The sequence below is a fragment of the Podarcis filfolensis genome, assembly GCF_964270895.1.
Source record: "Podarcis filfolensis genome assembly, chromosome: 1".
In the NCBI taxonomy this organism is placed as follows: domain Eukaryota; kingdom Metazoa; phylum Chordata; class Lepidosauria; order Squamata; family Lacertidae; genus Podarcis; species Podarcis filfolensis.
Genome location: NC_139604.1, coordinates 72,495,060 through 72,518,115, shown reverse-complemented (window position 1 = coordinate 72,518,115; position 23,056 = coordinate 72,495,060). Strand labels below are relative to the sequence as shown.

The 23,056-nt window shown below is 46.9% G+C and overlaps 1 protein-coding gene across 13 annotated transcripts in view; it reads right to left on the bottom strand.

The window, feature by feature from the left end:
* Nucleotides 1-23,056, bottom strand: part of PAX6 (paired box 6) — a 42,827-nt gene that overhangs the window by 2,339 nt on the left and 17,432 nt on the right. For 8 of the 13 annotated variants that reach the window (XM_083574784.1, XM_083574790.1, XM_083574786.1 and 5 more), the window contains 8 exons: nucleotides 18,738-18,868; nucleotides 17,718-17,759; nucleotides 17,408-17,623; nucleotides 16,292-16,457; nucleotides 6,589-6,747; nucleotides 5,671-5,753; nucleotides 4,742-4,892; nucleotides 4,485-4,600 (listed from right to left, as the gene is read on the bottom strand). In XM_083574784.1, the coding sequence (XP_083430910.1) occupies nucleotides 4,485-4,600; nucleotides 4,742-4,892; nucleotides 5,671-5,753; nucleotides 6,589-6,747; nucleotides 16,292-16,457; nucleotides 17,408-17,623; nucleotides 17,718-17,759; nucleotides 18,738-18,868 (1,064 nt within the window). The remainder of the gene's footprint in view (nucleotides 1-4,484; nucleotides 4,601-4,741; nucleotides 4,893-5,670; nucleotides 5,754-6,588; nucleotides 6,748-16,291; nucleotides 16,458-17,407; nucleotides 17,624-17,717; nucleotides 17,760-18,737; nucleotides 18,869-23,056) is intronic. The other 5 variants (XM_083574783.1, XM_083574781.1, XM_083574780.1 and 2 more) reach the window with 5 other exon arrangements.

Here is a 23,056-nt window from a genome sequence, read left to right as displayed (position 1 = left end):
ACCAAAACAAAAACATTTTCTCTCTGGGTCTTGTCCACAAGCTTCCCACAAGTTGGTCTACCATTTGGGAATCACTGGTGCAGAATATAAATTAGGGTGTGCATGAAAACCACATCACTGAAGACAAATATTGTTTATAAAAACTGATATCACTCTCAGTTTTGGGCAATGTAATGGTTTAGGTCTTACATCCCAGTCTAATTTCTGAATCAGAGGATAAGTTAGACTTCAAGGTGACAAACCAGTTTAAACCCATGAGGAATAGCAACTAAATATTTTATCTTAGTCGGGTTATGGATTGGCCTGGTTTTCTAGTTGTTTACCTATATTTATTCAGAACAGCATGGATGTAGAAGCAGCAGATATAATAGAACAGGCCCATGGGTAACCTTAATAATATACAATCCACTAATTTATACCTGTATTTATCCCCAAACTGATATTCATTTGGACCGAGTTATTTTTGTGGGGGGGAGGGGCTACTAAAAGTAATTAAGTTCCTAATTCCCATTACTATTCCCTGTGATTTGGATATTTTAATTTCTAATCCCTTTTAACTCTCTGTCTTTCCTTTGAAAGTACTGCTGTTACATTTTTGTGGATATTAGGTTACAGTTGCACTCTGGCTATCTGTGTAAAAGTGCTGCTTCTTCCTCAGCAATCCACATACAACAGAAATAACAATTGCCTTTATTTTAGGAATATTGTTTTGCTTGCACAACAACCATCAGGTTCTTAAAGGACTGTATTTTGAATCATTCTGTATTTATCTTTTATCCAGAATTTATCTTTCATATATTATCTTTGGATTACTTTAGAACTCTTATCAGGCATGCTCAGATTCCCACTCCCAACAATCCTGGGTTCAATTAACAAAGAGTTCCCAACCCAAAATGCAACTCTGGTCCAAAATACAATTCAGATGCACATGCCAATTAAGTAACCAACATAAACCCCTTCCCAACATTTACTCATGACTATGTATTAATATACTAGCTTCAGTTCTAAATTCAAGAGGCATGCCATACATACATACTGTACATTTACTGCAAATGTATTTGTATTTGATTGATTGTGGGGGTGGGGGTCATAAAGATCATAGCAACCTATTCCATTATGGTCAATTCTACTATGATCTGATTTCTCCAAGCTCCAGCCTGAAATAGCTGTACCAGTCAATGCTTCATGAAAAGCCATGGAAAACCTATAGCTTCTGTATCTTCCTATGAGCTCCATCGCATGTGCACAATAATGATTGGGAACCCTAGCATTGTATCTCCCCCCCCCCCACTCAGCCAGCTAGTTATCCACCTGCTTACAAGCATGAGGTTTGGCAGCTCTGTTCACTTTAACACAGCTATTTAGAACTGCAGGTGCTGTTCACATCCTCCTCTCCCCCTTGGGTATTTCTAGGGTGCCAATAGCCACAGTGTCTCATCAGCCAAGGTGTAATCCTGCTAGCATTTTAATAAGCCTTTTCTCCTCACCAATGCTATACTAATGAGTTTCTCTGGTTGGGTACATTTTTTTTCTTAAACAGATTCTGAAACTTTTGCTTTATGAATTCAAATCCGTGAGCGCCAATTAACTCACTACACATATTTTTCACAATTTTATCAAGTCCTTTATTTCTCTTTTCCAGTCCAGATGATCACATTCCAGGTTTGGAAAGCTCTTCCCAGTTATTGTGTACCTAACTATCATGTTCCATTGCAACAGTCCTTTTATGTTGGCTCATTCTACAACTTTTAGATCAATGGGTTGTATGCTGCCCTCCTATTCATGGAAGGCTCTTTCATCCAGTGGAGGTTTCCATGAATGGAAAGAAGGGGGAAGATGGTTTTTGCAAAATTCCCCTTTTCTCCCGCAATCCCCAGCACTATCTTCCATGAGGGTACTCAACCATTTTAGGGGAAATCAGAGAAAAGGGGGATATCACAATCCCCCCCCTTCCATTCACAAAAATATCTGCTGGATCAGAGTGCCTTTCTTGAACAAATCAAGCACTTTAGAAGCTCTGATTCAGTTTAAATCACATGTACCCTACTGGAAAAACTAGTCATAGACCCCAAGTCTAAACATATTAGCCTTCATTCAGAAAATGTTTGCTGCACTTTTGTTCTATGGAAATCACTCAAGCAATGTATAACATTTTCTTACGATATAGCATGCATATTCAAAGAGATCCACAACATTTATACACAATGCATCAGCCGCATGTAAAGAGCTCTCAAACAGATTGAAATCAGTGAGACAATTAATCACAACTGACTGAAATGCCATGGGGCTTAAGCACAATCAACTCTAACTGGATCAGGACCAACCACCATTATTCAATATAGATTTAATGCATGTTTAATTCTGCACAAGACTGTATCCTACAGGTGGCATTTAGGTCTATTGATTGCCTTGTAAAGTATATAAGATCAGGGTGTCAGTTGTATACCTCAATGGGCAAACTCCCATTAATTACCTGGATGTTCCTAATATACCCTTTGGTGATAATTTTCCTATTGTTCCGGGAACTTTGCCTCTTTGAAATCAGAGTATTATGCAACTTGTATATTTACCAGGAGTGGAATACCCAAGAATATTGATAAATTTGCCTTTTAGTTGACTCATAGCCTATTAAATTGAGTTCATAAGAGATCTTAGGTATGGTCCCATTCTTTTAATTAATGTTAATCAATTACAAATTAAATTATTCTGGATTAACCACTGTCACATTTTTCTACAGTAAAACATAAGAAGAGTGTGCTGGATCAGACCAATGGCCCATCTGATTCAGTAACCTGTTATCTCAGTAGCCAATGTATATCAAAGGTCATGGACACCATTTAGAATCATGCTATAGTCAAAAGCAAGTCTTCTTTAAAAAATGTGGGGGACTCTAATAGTGAGTTAATAAACAAGGTTAGTGGGCATTAGAGGGTGTCTAAACTGTCCTTGAACACTACTGTGGTGAATAAGAAGCAGGTTCCAGCCGTGCTTCCACACAGCAAAAAGTTAGCTGTGGATAGGGTTAATGCTAAGACTCCCAACTCTGGAGAAAGTCAGAGCAACGCCACTTAGCCAGCAACTTCCTGCCATCTTTCCCAATGTTCAATTCAGTTTAGATGTTGCAAATTGGGTTTGAAAATCCCCATGTCACACTAATACAGGACTTTTTTTAAAAAAAAATGCATATGGCAGTACCAAAGGAACAGTGCTAAAAAATTATTAGTCATTCTTTTTATTTACTTATTCTGGCCTTCACTCCCAAGCATTACAGTTTTCCCTTGGTTTATTCTCACAAAGGTCCCTGGGATAGTGATTTGTCCAAGGCCACCCTGTGAGCTTCATGCTGAATAGGATTTTGAACCATGTCTAAACACTATCCACCAGTGGTGCTGTCAAGGTATGGCTTTGGGGAGAAAGTGCAGGGCACCAGTCATCAAAATGACCAGGAGGACCCACCAAAAATGCCATAGGGCTGACTTACCGCACGTTGAAATAATGCACATTACCATATGGAGGTGAGAGGTGGGGGAGAGAGAGAGAGAGAGCGCCACAATTTCTTCTAAAACTACCTATCTCACACAACTACTATCCACAAAAACAATTCAGTGGCTTCTACAGGATAGTCTTGCCCATACAAATGGAACAGAGTGGCAAACATAAGAAATCACTGAATTTAAGCATCCCTGTGAAATCTCAGAAGGACCAGATTAAACTATTGATGTTTTACTCAGGAGTGACCTGATTGAAATAAAAAGGAGAAAACTATGCAGCATAGAAGCAAACTCCTAGGGGCCGAAGCCCCTTCACCCTCCCCTCCAATAAAATATTTGAGGAGGCCGGCCCCCTGGAAGTTGATAGGCATTGCCATTCAAACAGTGTCTGTCCACCAAGTCTTGTGGTCGATTATGCAGGGCAGGGCTTACTTGTCCCACCCCACCCCCGCCCATATTTTATTCACGTTGGTACCCCTGCTTTAGAGTAGCCAGTTTGGAGGCTGCTGCCTTGCTCCTTCCAGGTTTTCATACCCAAGAGCACTTTACTCTGATTAATTGTTCTCAAAATACCCTTTAGCTCTCTGTCAGAATCAAGGTGGTTAAAACTTGGCAAAAATTATGTCCCGAGGCCTGTTTGTGGATAAAGTGGAACTTCTGGCCGGCATTGTAGACCGCTAGCACAGAGCCAGGCCCTGAGAGCTACTCCACATTAATTAGCCCAAGGAAGAAATCTTGATGAGTGGCTCAAGCACCTCCATTAGGCTAATCAGTCTCAAGGAGGTTCCATGTTGACTTCACAAATTTGAAGACTTAATAATGGTGTGATAACAGAAATCCCCTTGACCTTTGACAACCTCCTCTTTTGGCCTGGAATTGGCATTCTCCACCCCAACCGTCGAATGGGCAAGGCTCTGCCCAGCTCAGAGAGAGAACGAGAAAGTGGGGGAGAAAGAAAGAAAGAAAGAGAGCATATTAGTGGATTATACTTACTTGCATAGGCAGGTTGTTAGCCATTGTGAAGCTAGGCATGGGTGGCAAAGCACTGTATGTGTTTGTTAGCGCGGTGTCTGTTCTGCCCAGCATTGAACCTGATGTGAAAGAGGAAACTATAATAGAATAGATAGATAGACAGGATGGACGTATTAGTTTACGCTTCAATCAGATGACTGTATTACTGTACAGAGCGTTCTGTTCTATTGCCCCAAATGGGTGACTGACTGATCAATACATTTCTGAAAGCACATTACCAGGTGTTGTGGGTTGCGGGATTGGTTGGTAGACACTTGTGCTAAAACTACTGCTGATGGGAATGTGGCTGGGGGTGTTGCTGGCTTGTCTTCTCTGATTCCTTAGCTTCTCTTCCCGTCTCCATTTTGCCCTCCTGTTGGAAAACCACACCTGCAAAACGCAAGAGCCTTTCTGTTAGCACTGTGAAAAGAGGGCCGTGTCCTATCACGCATCATTCAAAGCAGATGACCCAGCTACTTCTCTAGAGCTACTCATGGGAAGCCTCTTTAAAGACAGAGCCTCACTGCAACCTTTTTTCATATCTATCTATTATCTGTTTAACAAAATGACTGGGGAATAAACATGGAACCACTGATCTACAAAGTCACCTGCATGTGTGACTGGCTTCCCACAGGGCAGATTGGATGCACATCTACTACACACCTGCACACATGGGTTTTTGTTAGGGGGGCAGGCCTTTTGTTGGGGGGGCAGAACCTCAGTTTGCTATGTATTTTTATTGATTGGGGGGCAGCTGCCCCTCCCTTGTGCCCACACCTACACATATATAGCTATCTAGGCAAGATCCAGATGGAACAACAAGCTCTTCTTTGGGCTTTCCTGTCCTCATGCATGGGAAGGGCTGTAGCCTGGTAGGAGAGCATCTAGCTTGGAATGCAGAAGGTTCCAGGTTCAATCTCTGGCATCTCCAGGGAGGGATTGGAGAGGCCCCTGCCTGACAGAGGGCTGCAATGCACACAACACTGAGCCAGATGGACCAGTGGGCTGACTCAGGATAAGACAGCTTCATATGTTCCTATCAGGCTGGACAGCTTTATTGGAGACTACGTATTTCCCCCTGAAAACATCAGTGTCCCCCTTTACAGGGTGATGGGAGGGGAGGGGAGGGGAGGAGAGGAAAGAAAACATTACATAGTCACTTGAGTACCTGTATTCTTGCTTCAGGCAAGTCTATTTTGGCAGCTAGTCTCTCTCTGGCAAACACATCAGGATAGTGAGTTCTCTCGAATTCTGGTAGAAAGGAAACGTGGCGGAGTTAGTTTTAAAAACAGATCTCAGAAAGGACGGCCGCTTCCTGCTTTCAGCTGTCTATGTTTGAGTGCACTTTATGCTTTCAATCTTTTATGAGGAATATTTCCACCAAAGTGCTCCTATGATTTTTATTCCTTTCCTTTAAGAAGAGGGAGATGTCATTGTTCAATGTTCACACACACATATACATTCTCTCACCCTGCTAGATAAATACGTGATTAATACCAGACTATGCAATTATAGGAGTAGATTGTTAAGAAGGAATTGACCAGAGTTCCTCTGTGTTTGGATGTATTTAGAGCAGCCAATGCATAAGAAATGAGGGCCTCCTTTTCCTGTGCTAACATTTGAACATGAGTAAGTTAATACGTGATCATCTAATCGGATTTCAAGCAAAGCGTTTGAAATCTGGGCCCGGAATCAGAGATGCATCAAAAGAAGCAGTTGCCTCTGGGACAACTGGTGATGCCAGGACAGGAACTGTAGTCTCCGTATCCTGAAAGCTGCCCTTCAAGCATATGATGTAACCTGAGAGAAGGGCGAGGTTGGCTGCAGTCGGAAGTCTCATCACCATGACTCAGCCAATATGCGCTGCCCAAACTGCGGCACTGTGGAGCAGGTGGGTTGTCAGTTTAGAATGCTGTCCTTATCACGTCACCTCCAAGCATTTAAAAGATGCCTTTGGTAGGAAAACCATGTGAGATCCTCCTCAATGTCCATCGAAGAATTTCTTTGGAACTTGTCAGGATGGCCCAGAAGAGAGCAGAGGATGTGAAGCCCTTCCCTAGTTTTGACTCAGGCACATGCCACATACCTTTCTCAAGCGCTTCAATTTGTTCTTGGGTGAAGGAGGTCCGATTTCTTTGCAGCTTCCTTTTCAGCTGAAGCCTCATCTGGGCCTCGTCTGAATCTTCTCCATTGGAACTGATGGAGTTGGTGTTTTCTCCCCCTCCTTCTTGTTGCGGACAACCATCTGCAACAGAATGAGGAGGCCATCCTGAGAAAGACCAAGCTGGACATCTATGTTCTAGCACAAAAAGTCAGCCGTGACCAAGGACATATCTTCTTAACCTTGCCCAAGTTACAACCACCCATCAGCTTACTTGAGGGTGAGATGAGGCCTTGTGATAAATTGTATGAGAAGCCTCTTATTGGTCAAGTTGTTTCTCAGTTAAACCAAACATATTTGAGGTCAACGTATGCCCAGACCCAAAACATGCTGCCACCTGATAGTTCTGCAGTACATGTATCTCACTGAAATTACATGAAACTTCCTTGCACATAATCAGCTTGATCCAACTTCTGCTGTGGGACATGGAGCTTTTATACCCAAAGGATGTGCGCAAAGTGGGCATCTAAACAAAATCTGCACTTCCAGGCTTTGAGTGTACATGGCAACACTTCTGGAGTTTCAGACTGAGATTGGTGTAATAGGAATTGGGGATCAGAAGCCCCGGTACTCTGTTCTAAATGGTTTGTGGACTAGAGTGTGAGGCTTAAGCCCTTGGTCCATACTGAAATACATGGACTACTGTGGGACTGGTGATATAAGGACAAGCAATGCCTTATTTAAAAGGTTTATCAGTCTTGAAATCTTGGGTGGGATAGTGACTGAAGAAAAAGGTCACCCCCCTCCCACTTGCAATACAGAGGAGTTCAAAGGAATATGGAACAAAACACAAATTAGTATGTAACAATGGGGGACATATATCATGTTCAAATAAAGAATATTCAGTTTATCTAAATAACAACATATTCCCACTGTATGAACTAAAGATTAATAATACATTTTAATTCTATTAATAAAAGACATCACTTCTCCCTCCCATACAAATACAACAATCCAATAAAATTATTTCAAGTGGAGATGGTTGTAACTTTTTGAAAATGCCCTGCAAAAGATCCTCTCTGTATGGAATTTATTTACCTATTGCTGCACTTAAAATAGTGATGTTCAGTATTTCAGATTATCTATAATCAGTAATTCCTATCTAATCAATTAGATGTTGATAGGTTTGCAGAAAATGCTATTAAGAAACCAAACCAAGCTTGTAATCTTTTTTAAAAAATATTTATCTAGTTTTGATTTGAATTCTGCACAGTCAATTTCATTTTAAAGGTTGTGAATTTAGAAGTGCCTGCATTGTTCTGCAGTTTTATTCAACTATTGTATGAGTGTGCATTGCCTTGACACCTATTACAGAGCACAGCTGTAATTATATCATCACCAAGAACAGGCTATAATTGCTGAAAATGGAATTTTATATTTAGATAAAAGGACTGTCCATTCTTTGTAATGTGTTGCACCAGAGAAAAGTAAGATTTCTTTAAAAATTTTAACATGTAATTTTAAAAAGAAATAGTAGCGAGTTCGCTAAGTAGCTAAATATGCTATTCTGCAGCTGAGCGCCTGGCATATCATTTAAGTGGTACATTTTTAATTAGGGCATTTCCAACACTTTTAATGTAATTTCTATCATTAAACAAGAGAAAGTTTTATTGTTTTCACATTGCTGCTGGAGGTAAAGATATGCTCGTGGTCTAGCTGTCTTTCAAAGTGTCTGCAGACACTGAGGGAAAAGGGAAAGGAGGGGGGAGAAGGGTGTTTTACAAAAGGAATGGACATTTCTGTAGAGGCAAAGGAGAAGTTGTCAGTAAATTAACTCTCCCTTTCCTTTCAGAGAATAATTTGAAGCGTTTTGATGTTGCTAAATGAAAAATAGAAGAAGGGATTCTTTTGATTCTAACGCTCTGGACTAGGAAGGAAGAGAGGGAGTAAAGTTATGCTACCAAAACAAAATCCACCAGCAGTTTTCTCTCTCTCCTAAGCCTGGAAAAAAATATATATTTGTGGGAAATCAACTTTAAAGTAATATCGTTTATAATCGGCTCACAATGGGGCCCAGCCTTCAAAGCCTCAAGAGAATTGTGACAGGATCTGGTAGGGATCTTTTCAAACACTTTGAAATGTTTTAAAACCCCAACTTTCTCCCCCATTTAAACAGTTGGATTCATCTCCAGTGGTCACCATATGGGCGTTTGGAGATCTATTGAGATGACCACCAACACTTGAATAGCAAGGGGGCTGCTTTTCACCAGGACACAATGCCCGCAGAGTAAGGGAAACTATTAAACTCTTGGGGCAAGGAGGAGGGTTGGCAAACTTTCGTGGGCAGAATTTTGAGGACACAATCAGGCAGGCCCAACAAAAGGATTCTCTTGAGACGTGCAGCGGCCCACATTGTATCACAAGGATCCCAGTCAACAGACTTTTCAGTGAAGTATGTTAACCTTTAGGCACTACTATCATTAATCACTGTCCCCTGGGCTGGGCTACTCAATGCTATTTAGGATTTTTAAAAAACTTTCTATAGGAGCTGAGGAAGAAAGAAAGAACACCCCTAAACTGGTGAATAGGCCAGTTCCATACACTGAGCCTGTTTACTCAACACCAGGAAGGGGGAAAAGAGGTGGGGGTTAGAGGAGAGAACTACTTAGCTAAGATTAGAGAAGCTTCAACTAGCAGAGGAGAGTCCAGGACAAGGGCCCTGTTTTTATTTACTAGCTAGAGTTGGTGGCTGGCTTTTTAAGTTAAGGGCACTGCTAGGAGCCTCTTCCAGGAGCCCTCCGTGTTGGAGAAAGGCAGCCCACTCAGATCTTCAGCCCTAATTACTTCTGCCTTTTCTCAGCAAGGCTGATGGACTCTGAGCCCTACGTTACACCTTGCACGCAGGTTGAGGTAGTTGAGGAGATACTTGAGCGCAACCCAGGCAAACACTGGTCGCCTTAGTCAATGATGCACGTGTGAAATTGACAGGGGCCCCAGTCCTTTCCTGGATTTAAAGGAAGGGGCACTGTGGACCGTTCAAAACTGAAGCCAATGTGCTTATTTGTAATTAAAAGCACTTCGGAGGAGAGTGCTTGGGTTCACCGGGATTTGCATCGGGTACTTCAGCCCAAGATGAATTCCCTGCTCTGAAATGACTGCGCATTACGCGGGCGAGATCCAGTCAGGAGGCGCATTTGCTGCGCGGACTTTAGTCGAGGGTCAAAAATGCCTACGTGCTCGGGGATAATTCCTTCCGTGCCGTTCAACCTGAACTCATGGGATAAAATGGCCTGAAATCCAAACGCTGCAGCTTATAACCAGTTTTGGAATCAGGCTGTCCAATGCAAGAGAAGCGCGGTGCTCATTTTAACAGACAGCTCAGCGGCACTTAATTCGGAGCAGCCGTTCGCAGGATCGCGGTGCACCAGTTCCCCGGTCAAATCTCATTTTTGGCCACCTGGCTGAAAAGATGGTTGAGTTTCAACCGTTTTGTCCCATTGATATCTTATATAAACGAAAGTAAAAATGAAATAAAGAAACTCCAACGGTTTGTGCGTAGCACGTATATAACCAAACCAAACCAAACCTGCAAGCGGCAACAAAGTCCCTGTGACCCAGAAGGAACAACCTTCGGTATAATAGGGACATTTTGGGTGGGTGGGAATTGGCTACTTTGTAGTTGTGGTCGAAGAGAGTGCTCCAAAAACACGCAACACTTTCGGATCTTTCCAGCTCCATTCCTTACTGCTGCGCCCTCCCTCGAAGGTGGTGCCAGCGCTGGGCAAAAGCCCAAATCTGCCCTGTTTTCTGCGCGCGCCTTTGGAGGCTGCGTGCGGATGGGTCTGTGCGGGTGCGCAAGAAATTTTTCGTCTGCTGCGACTTGCGGCTTGCTTCCCCCAGCCCAGCTGCTCTCCGGGGATGCGGTTTGGGATCCTAAGGGCCTGCGTGGAGTCATTTTTCAGCTCCTTTTTCTCCGCTTAGCCAAGGCAGTTTTGGAGAAATGGCAGGAGCCGTTAAAACTAAAGGAACCAGATTCAATCCACGAAAAGCAGGGATAATTCTCTCCTCCTGCAAGGCGAAAATGGCCCCAAAGCAGGATTTGTTTTCTTTTTCCAGGTTAAGGGGGATTTAAAAGCAAAAAAAGGAAGCACCTCAACCCGCTCCTCATCCATTCTCCAGTCAGCCTCCGCTTCTAATGACCCGCAAAGCCCCATGGATATCAATGGGAGAGTCCCCATTGACTTCAACAGAATGACGGTTGCACCCGAAATCAAGAGCTCTTCGTTTTCTTTAAGGAGCACTTATGGCAACTTTTTCGCTTGTCTTCATTCTGCTGTTTTAAGGCCCTTTTCTCTCCCCGCCCCCCCCGCCCCTCAAAACGGTGTCTGTTTAAACTATTTTAAGTTTTGCTTTGGAAAGACAGATATATGTGTGCGTGCGTGTTTGTTTTTAAGGAAAAAGAAATGCCAGACAATTAAGATATCTTTCTTTCTTTTAAAATGAGACTTGAAAAAAAGAAGAAGCCTATAAAGGAATGAACTCAATAGCCCGTTCCACCTTCTAGACCTAATCCGTAAGAAAAAGCGAGTGAATATGCTGTCGCTATTATCCTATAGCTAGACCATCTGACGCTGGGTATAGGATTTGTTTTCCAGGAAAGGGGAAAAAACGGGGGGGGGGGATAAAAGACGCTGGGAAATAAAATCATTCCTTAGTTTCTTAGTGTCTTAATCAGTGAGGCGGAAAACTAGCAGAGAGGGGGAAAAGAAAGAAAGATAGCAAACCGATTGCGGCACCTTTCAGCTGTGGAGCTGGGATCAAAACATTGTAGCATCTGTTGAAAGAGAAAGTGTCTAAATCCTATAGAAGGCTTTAGTCTTATAAGGAGGGGCGAGAGGAGGCGGAGGGGGGGGAGATAAGAAACAGTGTCTCAGTGATCCCTAAAACCGCTAAATCACTGGAGAATTTCTCCCGGATAGAGATGTCTCTTTTTGTTCTGTCAGCCCTCATGTATCCATTATTTTATTCACTGCTGCATGGCGTTTATCAGATTGAGACCATATTTGTCCCCCTCTGAGACCTAACCTTGCCTTATGCTTTTGGAGTAATGGACTCTTAAAATCCAGGAACACAGAGGCAGCCCGGCGAGGGGGGGCACCCGAGTCCCCCGCATGAATATTCCAGGACAGAGGCATTTTATTAATTTTAATTTAGTGGTGCAAAGGCTTTAAGTGAGCGTCTCTCTCTCCTCTTCTCTCCCCCCCCCCCCCGCCCCAGCGCCTCAGCCAAGGCCTCTACGCCCCCTCCCCCGCTTTCCTCGTCCACATTTTTTGAGGTTGACTCAGGGCCAAGAATATAGTAGCAGGCCCCCATCCGCAAGCTTTATTCCCATTCATTTGTTTTAACTATATGGCAACTGGTGATTAATGGGGGTCTTTGAAACCCTGGCACCCAGATCCTATACACGTTGGTTGGAAGAAGAAGAAGAAGAAGAAGAAGAAGAAGAAGAAGAAGAAGAAGAAGAAGAAGAAGAAGAAGAAGAAGAAGAAGATCAGTGGGCCTTACTTCCATGTAAATGTGCTTTAGGGAGAGCAGTTGAATACGCTCTGGGGGAAACGATCCAGCCACAGTTAAGCACTTTTAAGATTGTAGTCCCATGGGCGTTTAATGGGAAGCTGGACTCATTGTCTAAAACGGGGCTTTTCTTCTGAGTAAACCTCTTACCAGCAGATCTCACTGGTGTAAATGGGATGGATTGATCCGCGCGCTCCCATTAAAACCGGTGGGATTTACAAGGGCTTAACTACAGTGGCTGAATCCTGCCCCTCGTCTCCCTCCACGGGCCCTAGCCAAATACTGCCTGAAATCCAGCACAAAAACCGAAAACAAAATTCTGTGGATCCAGCGCTCCTGTCTGGAGAATTTAGAGAGCAAACCCACGCCCTGTCCCGCACCGGTTAATCTTTAACCCCAAGGATATCCTCAGTTTTTCTGCGGGGGAAGGTGTGTGATTCGGTTTAAAATTTAAATTTTAAATGATGAGGGTGGGGGCTGCTGTTTCAGGAGACTATAGAGGAATAAGACAACACGTCTTTTCCGAAAGGGCTTCACGCCCAATTCCCAATGATTCTGCGACAGATCTTCCTTCCTTTCAAAACAACAACAACAACAATATCTGGGAACGGAGAGAATCCCGATTTTAAAATAACTAAATACGCGCCTGGCGATGAAATGTACCCTCGGTTCAGATATTACAGCAACGGACTTCAAGCAACCTGTTATCTCACTGCAAACACGCACGCACCAACCCGGGTGGGTGGGTGTGGAGGAAGAAATATTGAGCCCAACAAACTGAGGGTGAGATATCAAAATTGGACCTTTCGACACCCAGAGAGAGAGTTTCTTGACTCCCGCCCGCCCCCGTTTACCCTTGGTGGGACTGCATATGTTCCTACACTCTGGTTTATGACAATGATCCGCTTTGGTATAATATCCGATATAACATTCAAATAATTTCCCAGCTTCTTGTGATCAGGCTCTCTTCTTCCCTCTCTGATGAGATCTGAAGTATCTGGAACCCTATTAATTGCCAACGATCTCTCTCACTGACTCTCTCACACACTTCGACGATCTGCAGGCTATACATATGATCTATTTAAATAATCCTCTTATTTGGGGTTGTGACTTGTAGGTTGCGAGTCAGGGCGAGCTAATCTGCGCCAATGTGCTCACCCGGATCCTGACAGCAAGTCCCATCCAGCTTAGAAGCGCTAAGGCTGCTATTCTAGAACATAGGAAGTCAGAGAAGCCAGGGTTAGGTGGCTTTAGCGGGGTTGCCTAAAGGTTGGGATGCAAGTTCCATTGGAGCCATTCTTAGCATCGGGCTGTTTAGGGCCCTAGCCTGAGGGCCGGATCCTTACATCAGCAATCTTAAAACCGAATCCGCAGAAATCCTGTGGATTGCAGTTCAACGTGTTTCCCAGCAAGGATGCTGAGTTTTGCAGCTAGCTAGACCCTGACTTGGGACTTTGTGAATCATTTTGATCTTCTTCCGGGCAAATGCGCTCAGGATCGTGGCACTGTCAGCCTGAGATTAGACGTCGTGGGGTTTAACTGCAGAGTTAACATACAACCAGGAAAATTCCCCGTGCAAGACCCTCGACGAGCCTGGGGCTGCCCTGCCTCTCTTCCTTATTAATTTCAATCCAGGGTGGATCGTGCCCGAGGCCGTGGACCGCCACAGCAAAAAAAAACGAGCCGGGATGCCAGTGTTGAGAATCTCCTAGCTTTAAGAGTCCGAGTTATACACACAAAGAAAAAAGAAAGGCGGATTTAGCCTTTCTGATATTCAGGACTGATTTGAATCGGTTGGAATCCGAATTCTTCCATTGCCCTGCAGGAACTGTGAGTGAATCTTTGCGCCTGGGACCATCTAAGTTATATATAACGCGGCCTATAGAGGCATGCAGCTTACAGTTCAGGTAAGGGGAAGGCGATTCCTTCATATCGCTGTTACTCAGATCAGCTGAACAGCTGGCTTTAGGCGCCGTTCAACAACCATCCCCTGCCTACCCTCTGTCCGTATTCCGAAGCGAAGCTCAGGCGCAGCTTCCTCACGCCGCCATCCGCAGCGGAAGGACCTTCCTCGCTTCGCTTCGCGTGTCCCACTCCTTACTCCAGAACTTGGCAGCTCTAAGGAATTGGAAAGACCTGGGTGCTGCTTTAGAGTCCCAGAGGCCGATGTTCAGTTCTGGAATAAGCCACTAAAAGTCCGGTGGCACTTTGAAGGACTAATACGTTTCATGGCCTCCGTGACTCAGAACAAGTCCCAGGGCAACTGATGCCACCACAAACAGCCTTGAAGGTACCACAAGGCTCTTCTTGACTGTGGGCTTGTTTTTCGCTCCTTACACCACACTGACGCCACTCTCCCTTTGGAAGAGGTCGGCAATATGTGGTCTTAAAGACCTGGGTGCCGGATCAGGTCTCCCTAACCCTTCCATCCCTCCCAGGGGAGCACCTACCCAGCCACTCAGAGCACCAGTCTGAAAAAAAGGATGGTTCATTGAAATTAGTGGAACTCAATTCCAACTAAGTGTGGTTAGCTGGGACTGAAGTGTCAAAGGTGCTAACCGGCGGGTGGGGGTGGGGTGGGGGTCTCAGTGAGCAGGCTGGCTCCCCGTCATCCTCCAGCCCCACGGCATTCTTCCTCCCCAATGGGAGATCTGAGAGTTGAGACGGTAATAGGATGCCCCGAAGCTCTTGTCTTTCCAGGGTCCCTCCTAGACTGCTCCCTTCTCTTAAAACTGACATGTCTAATTGGCAAGCGGAGCCATATCGTGTCCAGAGGTCTCCTGTGGAACATTTCTACAGCTGTCTCCTTCAACTAGACGCTTATTCATGTCGCCTTAATGAGAAACAAAACGATCTCTAATGAGCAATTACATAGCGACAGAATTGTTCCCATAACAAATTCTTGCGTGTGACAGAAACATCCTTTGTACCAGATATTCCGCATATTGTTACTGATTTCTTTCTTTTCTCTCTCTCTCTCTTTCTCTCGTATCTTAACCTCCTTTTCGGGATGGAAAGAAAAAATCAGGTTGTTGGGGAGACACCTCTCCCGAGAGACTGACCAGAGCCAGAGAAAGGTCTCGTGGCCCACCGAGAGGCCGCCTTGGCAAACAAAAACAAACCCGTCGCGATTATTACAGCATCTCCAGGAGCGAAGGAGCGCAACCCGCCCCGGAGCCTCCGCATTAACCTCTCGCCATTCCCTACAACAAACACCTATTAATCTTCCGCGTAAACAGGGACCCACATTGGCCAAGTGGGAGCACGTCTAGCTGAGGAGCGAAGGCGCCCCTGGATCGGGAGCAGGCGGGCCACCGAAAACCTATCCAGAACCAGCTCCAGCCTGGAGCTTGACCTTTTCAGTGCCTGCACGCACGCACGCAACCTGGAGGAAAATCCAGCCGACCCACTTCTCTGCTTTTCCCGCAAAGGCTATTACGTTTGTCCTACCTTCCTAATTCCCTCTACTACCCTTGCAAGCAAAGAAAAGACACGCCGAGATGGAAACCAACCAGCTAACCAGAGCTGGAAGAAGCCAGAAGCTTCTCTTGCTTCCTAGTCCATCTTTCTAGGTGCTTCCTCCACAGAGTTTCAAAATTTGTCAATTACCCTGAAAGCGCAATCGGATACAAGGGTGTTTTCCTCGCAATCCGTCAGCGCTGGAGCGTCTCAGACTCTAAGGAGAGGGTGGCGTGGTTGTTGGTCTGGTTTGTAAACCAAAGCCCATTTTTAATCATGTGCGCGTGTGCTTATAGGGCGTTTTCCGATCCAATGTGTGTCCGAAGGAAAGGGTAGGGTTGAGGGCTGCCAAAAAGATCCGGTTTAAAATAAAGCTGCTGCCTTTCAAACGCCTCTCCGACCTGTTGCCCTCCTGAGCATTCACACGACACCCAGCCACCCCACCCCACCCCACCGCTGACCATCTCGAGATATAGGAGGAGGAGGAGAAGATTGCGGCGGAGGTGGAGCCACGAGGCAGACCAGCGTGTCGAGCTTTACCACTTTGGACTTTGATGGGTCATTAGAAAAATCGGATTGATCAGGGTGGGGTGGGGGGAGGGAGAGGAGGGAGAAGAGGAGGAGGAGGCTTGCTCTTTCTCGTTCTTCTGCTTACCTTGCGTTGGCTGTCCTGGCACGGAGGTCCCCGGGTACCACCCCGGCCTCGTGCCCCACGTCCCGGTCTGCCCGTTCAGCATCCTTAGCTTGTCATACATTCCATCTGCCCCCATCTGTTGCTTTTCGCTAGCCAGGTTGCGGAGGACTCTGTTGATCGAAGATACCTGAAAAGGAAGCGACATTCAACGCGATGGTAGCAAGGAGAGGAGCCGCTTTGGAAACAAAGCGGCGACAACAGCAGGAGCCACCCCCCACCCCCACCCGCTGACCACAGATCTCTAGAACCACTGGGACGTTGCTGCCAGTCCCAGAGGATGTGTGTGTGTGTATTGCGTGTGTGTAAGAGGACTTAAAAAAAGAAAACCCAGCCCCCAAATTTATTTACAAAGAAACCATTCCCACCGATTTCAATGGGAGTCGCTTCCAAACAGGCCACCGATCGAAGCCATCGCGACCCTTTTGCTCCAGCGCAGCCCCGCTAACTGCAGCAGGACTACTCTGTAGCAAATGGGCTGTGCGAATGGCAGCCGGCTCGCGTGTTCAGCAGGGCAAGCGAGGCGGGAGATGATGAGGGTCGCCCTTGAAAGCCAGGACGCGTCCCCTGCAATACGCGGGGATCTCTCGCCAGCCAACGCGTTTAGAGCAGCAATCCTCTGAAAACTATTTAGGGACTTGAGCAGGTTGTGCTCAGCAGAGTTCCTTCTTCGGGAGATCTGCACCTTATGGAAAACGCACAACCCGGGCAGAAATGCCCTGTGTTTTTCAACCTAGAAATAAATCCCCCTACTGCATTGCTTTGCACATTCACAATTCGCTCGAGGAGAGTTCCCAGTTGGTCCCACCACCCTGGGGCGGGGTATTTAGCCTCCAAAAGCCACCTTGGTTTTCGGAGCCCTGTTAGCTCATAAGCCAAGGATGAGTCCTGAGCAATTTTTAAGGGCACCCATAAGTTAATCGTGCCAAATGTTGCCCTTACCCAAGGGCGGGGGAGGGAGAAATTGCGGGGGGAGGGGCTCCTTCGTGCTAGAAGATCAAAGAGAAGGGGGAGTTAGCGACAGGTCTCCTGCTATTGTTCTAGGTCAGAGAGAGAGAAAGGATTTATTGATGAACTTACGCTGGGTATATTATCGTTGGTACAGACCCCCTCCGATAGTAATCTGTCTCGGATCTCCCAAGCAAAGATGGAGGGGCACTCCCGTTTATACTGTGCTATTTTGCTTACAACTTCTGGAGTCGCTACTCTCGGTTTGCTACCTCCGATTGCCCGCGGTCGGATGGAGCCAGTTTCGTAATACCTCCCCAGAATTTTACTCACACAGCCATTCGACACCTGCATCAGGGAAGCGGACAGAAAATCACATTATTAATAATTTCAAGACAAAAATAAAATTGTTTAAGTATGCATTAAACAATGACAAGCTTACGTTTTGATTGTCCAGCACTTGGACTTTTGCATCTGCATGGGTCTATAACACAAAAATATACCTTAAATGGTATGAGAACTTACTTAGAGAGGTTTTTCTTTTCTTTTTCTTTCTTTTTCTTTTAAAAAATATTACATTTGTGGCCCTACACGCTACAAAGGTGAGATTTTTAATTTTTTTTTATTTAAAACCCACTTTGAAGGGGGGAGGGGGATAAAAACTGGAGAAAAATGTCAGATATTGGAAGGAATGTTAATATAGACATCATCAGCTCAGTTTCCAAAATACTCAGATTTCGGGAAGAGGGAAGGATTGGGAAGGTGTGGGTGGATTATAAAACGGGAATGATACTGTATCCCTAAGCCAAATCCCCGGCCAAATCGTTTTCTCATGAGCTTCTAGGGATAAACAGGCAGCAATTTCAAAAGAAACCAGCGTTGCTTATTGCTTATTCGCATATACATATATATATACATACATACATAAATTTGCATGCAGAAACTTTCAGTTACACGGAGGGGGAAGCGGACAGTTTAACACCCCCCTGACCTGCACACGCTTGCTTGGAAAGAAGTCCCTTAACCAATCGGTGGGCTCTGCCTTCCAAAGAAGCGTCCTTAGGATCGGGCGCATTGCATCGGTCAGGTCACTCCAGCCAACTAATATTCGCCAATAGAATACAGGCGTACATATGGAAATAAGGCATATCAGGTTGTCAAGCAGCCATTGACTTAAGGAAAAATAGATAGCTCTATCCCCGTGGTTTTGAGAAGCAGATTGATGGCGATTTAATTTTTTAAAGAATCCTTCTCTCTGCCCCTCCCCCCGCCCCAAATAGGCTGGAGAGGGAAGGTTGCAGCTACAGAATAATACCCTTCCCTCACCCACCCACCCCCAGGATAGGCTGTGTCCGGTTTTTTTGTTTTTGTTTTGTTTTGCTTTGCTTTGGTTTGTTCCTTCCTTCCCCAAGCCAGGCTGGCGTAGGGTTGCTGGAGCTGGGAAGGCGAGGCGCATTTTCACCTGCAGGATTCGGGAGATGTCACACGGCCGAGCCCCGCTGTGGGCGAGTTCCACGATTTTCTGTCGGGTTGAATCTGGCAGCGGCCGACCGTTGACAAAAACGCCGCCGAGCTGGTTGACACCGCTGTGACCTGCGTGGTGGGGGGAGGAAAACAAGGACAATGGAAGCCTCGGCTACCTGAGCTGGAGAAGGACGACCTGGGGCGCCCCAGCTCCCTCCTCCCCGGTCAGGTTGCTGCTGCTGCTGAGACAGAGAGTGGGGGGGGGGGGGGAGAGGGGAAAGGGGTCGGGATGGGGGGGTCGGTGGGGAACAGCGAGATCAACAACCAAACAACCCAAATCAGGCGCTTTTCTGGTTCTGCTTTGGAGTTGGCAAAGAGAAAAGCCCCACTTAGCGCGGGCACAGACGAGCCAGACCTATGGCTGTGGATCTCAGGTATGAAGACTGCACACACACACACACACACACACACACACACACACACACACAAAAGATGCACACACCTCCCTAGGCAAAATCACTGCAGCCAAGTAGCCACCGATACTCCAACAACCATCTATTTTACCAGTTGCAAAGCACGTTCTATACAGGAAAGTCATTCATTCATAGATAGATAGATATAGATATAGATATACATATGATCATCAAATGAAAATTCCACCACCACAAAGACTTTCTCCCCTTTGAACTAGTCTCCTTCCCTTCCCCCCCCAAATCTTCCGCCACCCCCCCTTCTAAGCTCGACGCTGACTCCTCTCTAAGGCTCCATTCACGATCCCAACTCTGCCTCTCAAGCCCAGAAGAGCAACATTTGGTTACACACTTTCACTCAGAGACATCCTTTCAGCAGCCTTGGCACCAGCCGGCGAGTGAAGGGCACACAGCCGACTGTGGGGGAAAGGGGGTGGCTGGGGGTGGGGTGAAGGAAAAACCGTCCCCTCTCTCTTCCATGGGGCGGCGGGAGGTGGAAGATGCCTTTCGAGACCCAGCAGCGCGTGGACCCAACGCAGCCTGGAGCCCATCCATAGAAAGTCAACCTCGCCCCCCCGCCCCACCACAAAAAGCACAAAACCTGCCTGGATCAGAAAATGGCTAAGCCAAAAACAGGCGCCTCCTGCCCTCCATCTCTCTTAGTCCCCTAAATGCCACCAAGATCCCCACACCCCAAATTCCTCGTCTGGAAAAGAAGGCGAGGGAAAAGGGAATTGTTGCTATTATTTTAAAAGGAAAATAAATCGGAGTGGTCTGTTCTGAGCTTTGCGACAGTCCCTAAGCATCCTCCTAGCTACAGCTCACTTGGCCAAAAGCAACGCGAATGGATTTCTTAAAAAAAAAAAAATGGTTCGAAAATAATTCCCCAACCTGCAGCTTGAGGCTTTGGAGGCAAAAGGCTCCCTGGAGAAGGTCTGGGCTCTCTCTCTCTCTCCCTCTCTGTGTGTCTCTCTCTGTTCTGCTCTCCTCCTCTCTTTGGAGCCTCCTGCTAAATTGACTCCAGGAGCCTCGGCTTCTTAGCAATAAATAAGCTCCAAATATAGAAGAGGGGGAAAATATGATGAGTCTCTCTGACATTTGTCTTTAAAATAAAACTAGCTGCACGTCAAGTTTGAGCTTAATTTCTGGAAATAGGCGGAAGTCGCCCCGGATCATGCATGGAAGGCTAATTGAAAAGATCAGTTGGAGCACTTGTGGCAGACGTGTCACTTTATGACAGTGCTCCGCTTTTGAAAATTGCATCGTCACGACAAACAGGAGCATGATAAAAACGACCCTTTCTGTCCGGATTTGGGTATCACTCCGACGAGATTGAACTCTACTCGTTTCCCCTTCGAGGGGAAGCGACTTTTTAAGGTAGCCACGGGGCCAGTGCGGACACAACCGAGGGGGCGCGCTGCCTCCTCGATAGATCCGAAGTGACATGCGGTTTGGAGAGCGATGGAGGGAAGGGAGGGTGAAGGAGGAGGGGAGGGGTGCGGGCGGGGGAAAGAGAGAGAGAGAGAGGCAGGAGCGTAAAAGCCACTAGAGAACCGACCAACGTGTGCGGTTTAAGAAATATGGGGGGGGGCACAAGGCACAGATCCTCTTTTTCTCTCTCTGCCTCTCGGATGGACCTGCTCATCTGTCTCCCCACCCCCCAACTATGTGAAGAAGGGGAGGGAGCTTCCATCCCCGGGTCGGGGAGGTGGGGCGTCAAATGCCCCCCTTTTAATCCTCCCAATCACCACTCCTAGGTTAGGTGGTTCTGGACACATTCCCCTTCCCCGCCCCACCCAATTCCCTGTTTCTTCCCCTTACCTTCACCCTCCCTCTCCATTGCCCTGGATTGTTGTGGAATCTGGGTTGCTCTCCTCTCCAGTCTCTCAGGGACCCGATCCAGCCTCGGCAAGCCCTTATCAGAGACCCATTGTTTCTCAGAGGGGTGGTGGAGCGGGGGGGTGTTTCAGAGAGAGGAGCACGTGCTTCATTCTCTCTCAGGGAAACCAAAGGGACTCCCAATCCCGTGGCTGTGATGTTTCCTTGAGGCCTGGGGATCCACGGAGCAAGATCTCCCTCTCCCTCTTTCACTCCCACACACGCATGGGGCTGTGGACAAGAGGCCCTTTGCCCGCAGCCCCGCCAGAAATGTATCTCTGCGCGCGGCCCAACGAGGAATGCCAAACTCCCAAGTTGCGCGTAAAAAGGTTAAGCCTTAATCAATGCCTTAATTTCCCTGGAGAGGGGAGGCAGTTCGAGCCCAGTGGCAACGATTAAGCGCCTCGCCTTTCTGGGGCTAGGCTTGTAATAGGAAAGCATATGGTGTCAATTTGGAGCCCCGGCACCACATACACCCAGGAGTTGTTCGCACAAAGCCTGCAGAGCCGGCGGCGACCTTTGCGCAAAACCCGGGCTTCACCCGGACGGGATCTAATCGCTTCACTCCTGCACAGGCTGAAGGGGAGGGGGAGGAAAAAGCGAGCGCCAAGGGCCGGCATCGAGGCATCTTCTGGCCCTCCGAGGAACACTTTGGGATGAGCTGTGCCTCAAGGCCAAGGGCCCAGGCTAGGAGAGAGGAGGGCTCGGCCTCCATGCCTTTCTCCCTGCTCCACCCTGACCGCGTCTCTTTCTGATCAGCGCTAAGGCTTAGCAAGCCGTCGGTTTAAGAGAGATCCCAGGCGAAGGAAGCAACAGAATAAATACAGGCCTTCCCGGCCGGAAAAGTTTATCATCACGCTGCCACGGTCCGCCACGGGGAATCGCCCGAAAGAATCCCCCCACACAGGGCAATTTAAAGGCGCACTTGAAACCCACAATCCGGTTTGTATGCTTAGAAATGCGTCCACCCCACGCCCTTCTCCCACAGTCCAGGAGCTGAGACCTTCCTGCAAGGACCCCCAAGCCCTTCTTTGGAGGAAATCGAGTGGGGCCTCGGAAAGCCGACGCCAGCAGCTCCACAGCGAACCGCCTTTGGCTAGGGTATCCCCGCCAAGGATTTCAACGCGACTGGCGGCCAAAGGGAGACGAAGAAGGGTCCCGCTTACTCGGAAGAAAGTCCTGCCAGAGTTCAATGGGGCCAACTCCCAAGTAAAGAGAGTGGCAGCTAAAGAAACCCTGATAATCCCAGATCCTGCGCGAAAGGCCAGAATAAATGCCCAGGCCGAGTCAACCAAACTCTGAAGTACCTTCGCTTTAGGAAGAAATACTTGGCCGGCTTTTGACTTCAAAGGCAGCATCTTTAAACATTACAGCAACTCGCTAACGAGCTCAACATTATCTCACGGAAGGGGAATTTTCTGGGCAACCAGGCCCCGTTCCATCCACCCAAAGCGATGTACTTTTAAGTCTCCCTTGGCCCCAGCAGGAGAGATTTAAGCAGGTGCTGCAACTCTCTGGTGGACTCCTGAGAACTTAAAAGTGTATCCCTTGTGACTTCTGGATTGTCCCTTAGCCCATCCGACCTCCCTACACCCAGGAAAGTCGACGGGACTTAATTTCCCAATCAAAGTCCGCGGGAAGGCGGCTGATCTGCTCGGCCAGCGCCCTAAATATATTTATTAGGAAGTGTCACAGATTTCCTTTCCACCAACACGCTGAAAATCAGCGGAGCTGCCGGTCCAGAGTGCGGGTCAAACTGCCGCAACCTTGCGAGACTTCGCTTGGAAATCCAGACAAGGTCCTCTGAGAAGGACTGCTTTGTTTGCGAGTTCTACGCAACTGACACCTTATCCCAGTGGGCTGATCCACTGTGGGTACCATCCGGCTCCCCCAAACACAAAGAGGGCTGGGGGTGTGGCGGGATTGCGCCCGGTCCCTTGGCTTCTAGAGGAATCTACGTCCAAATAAG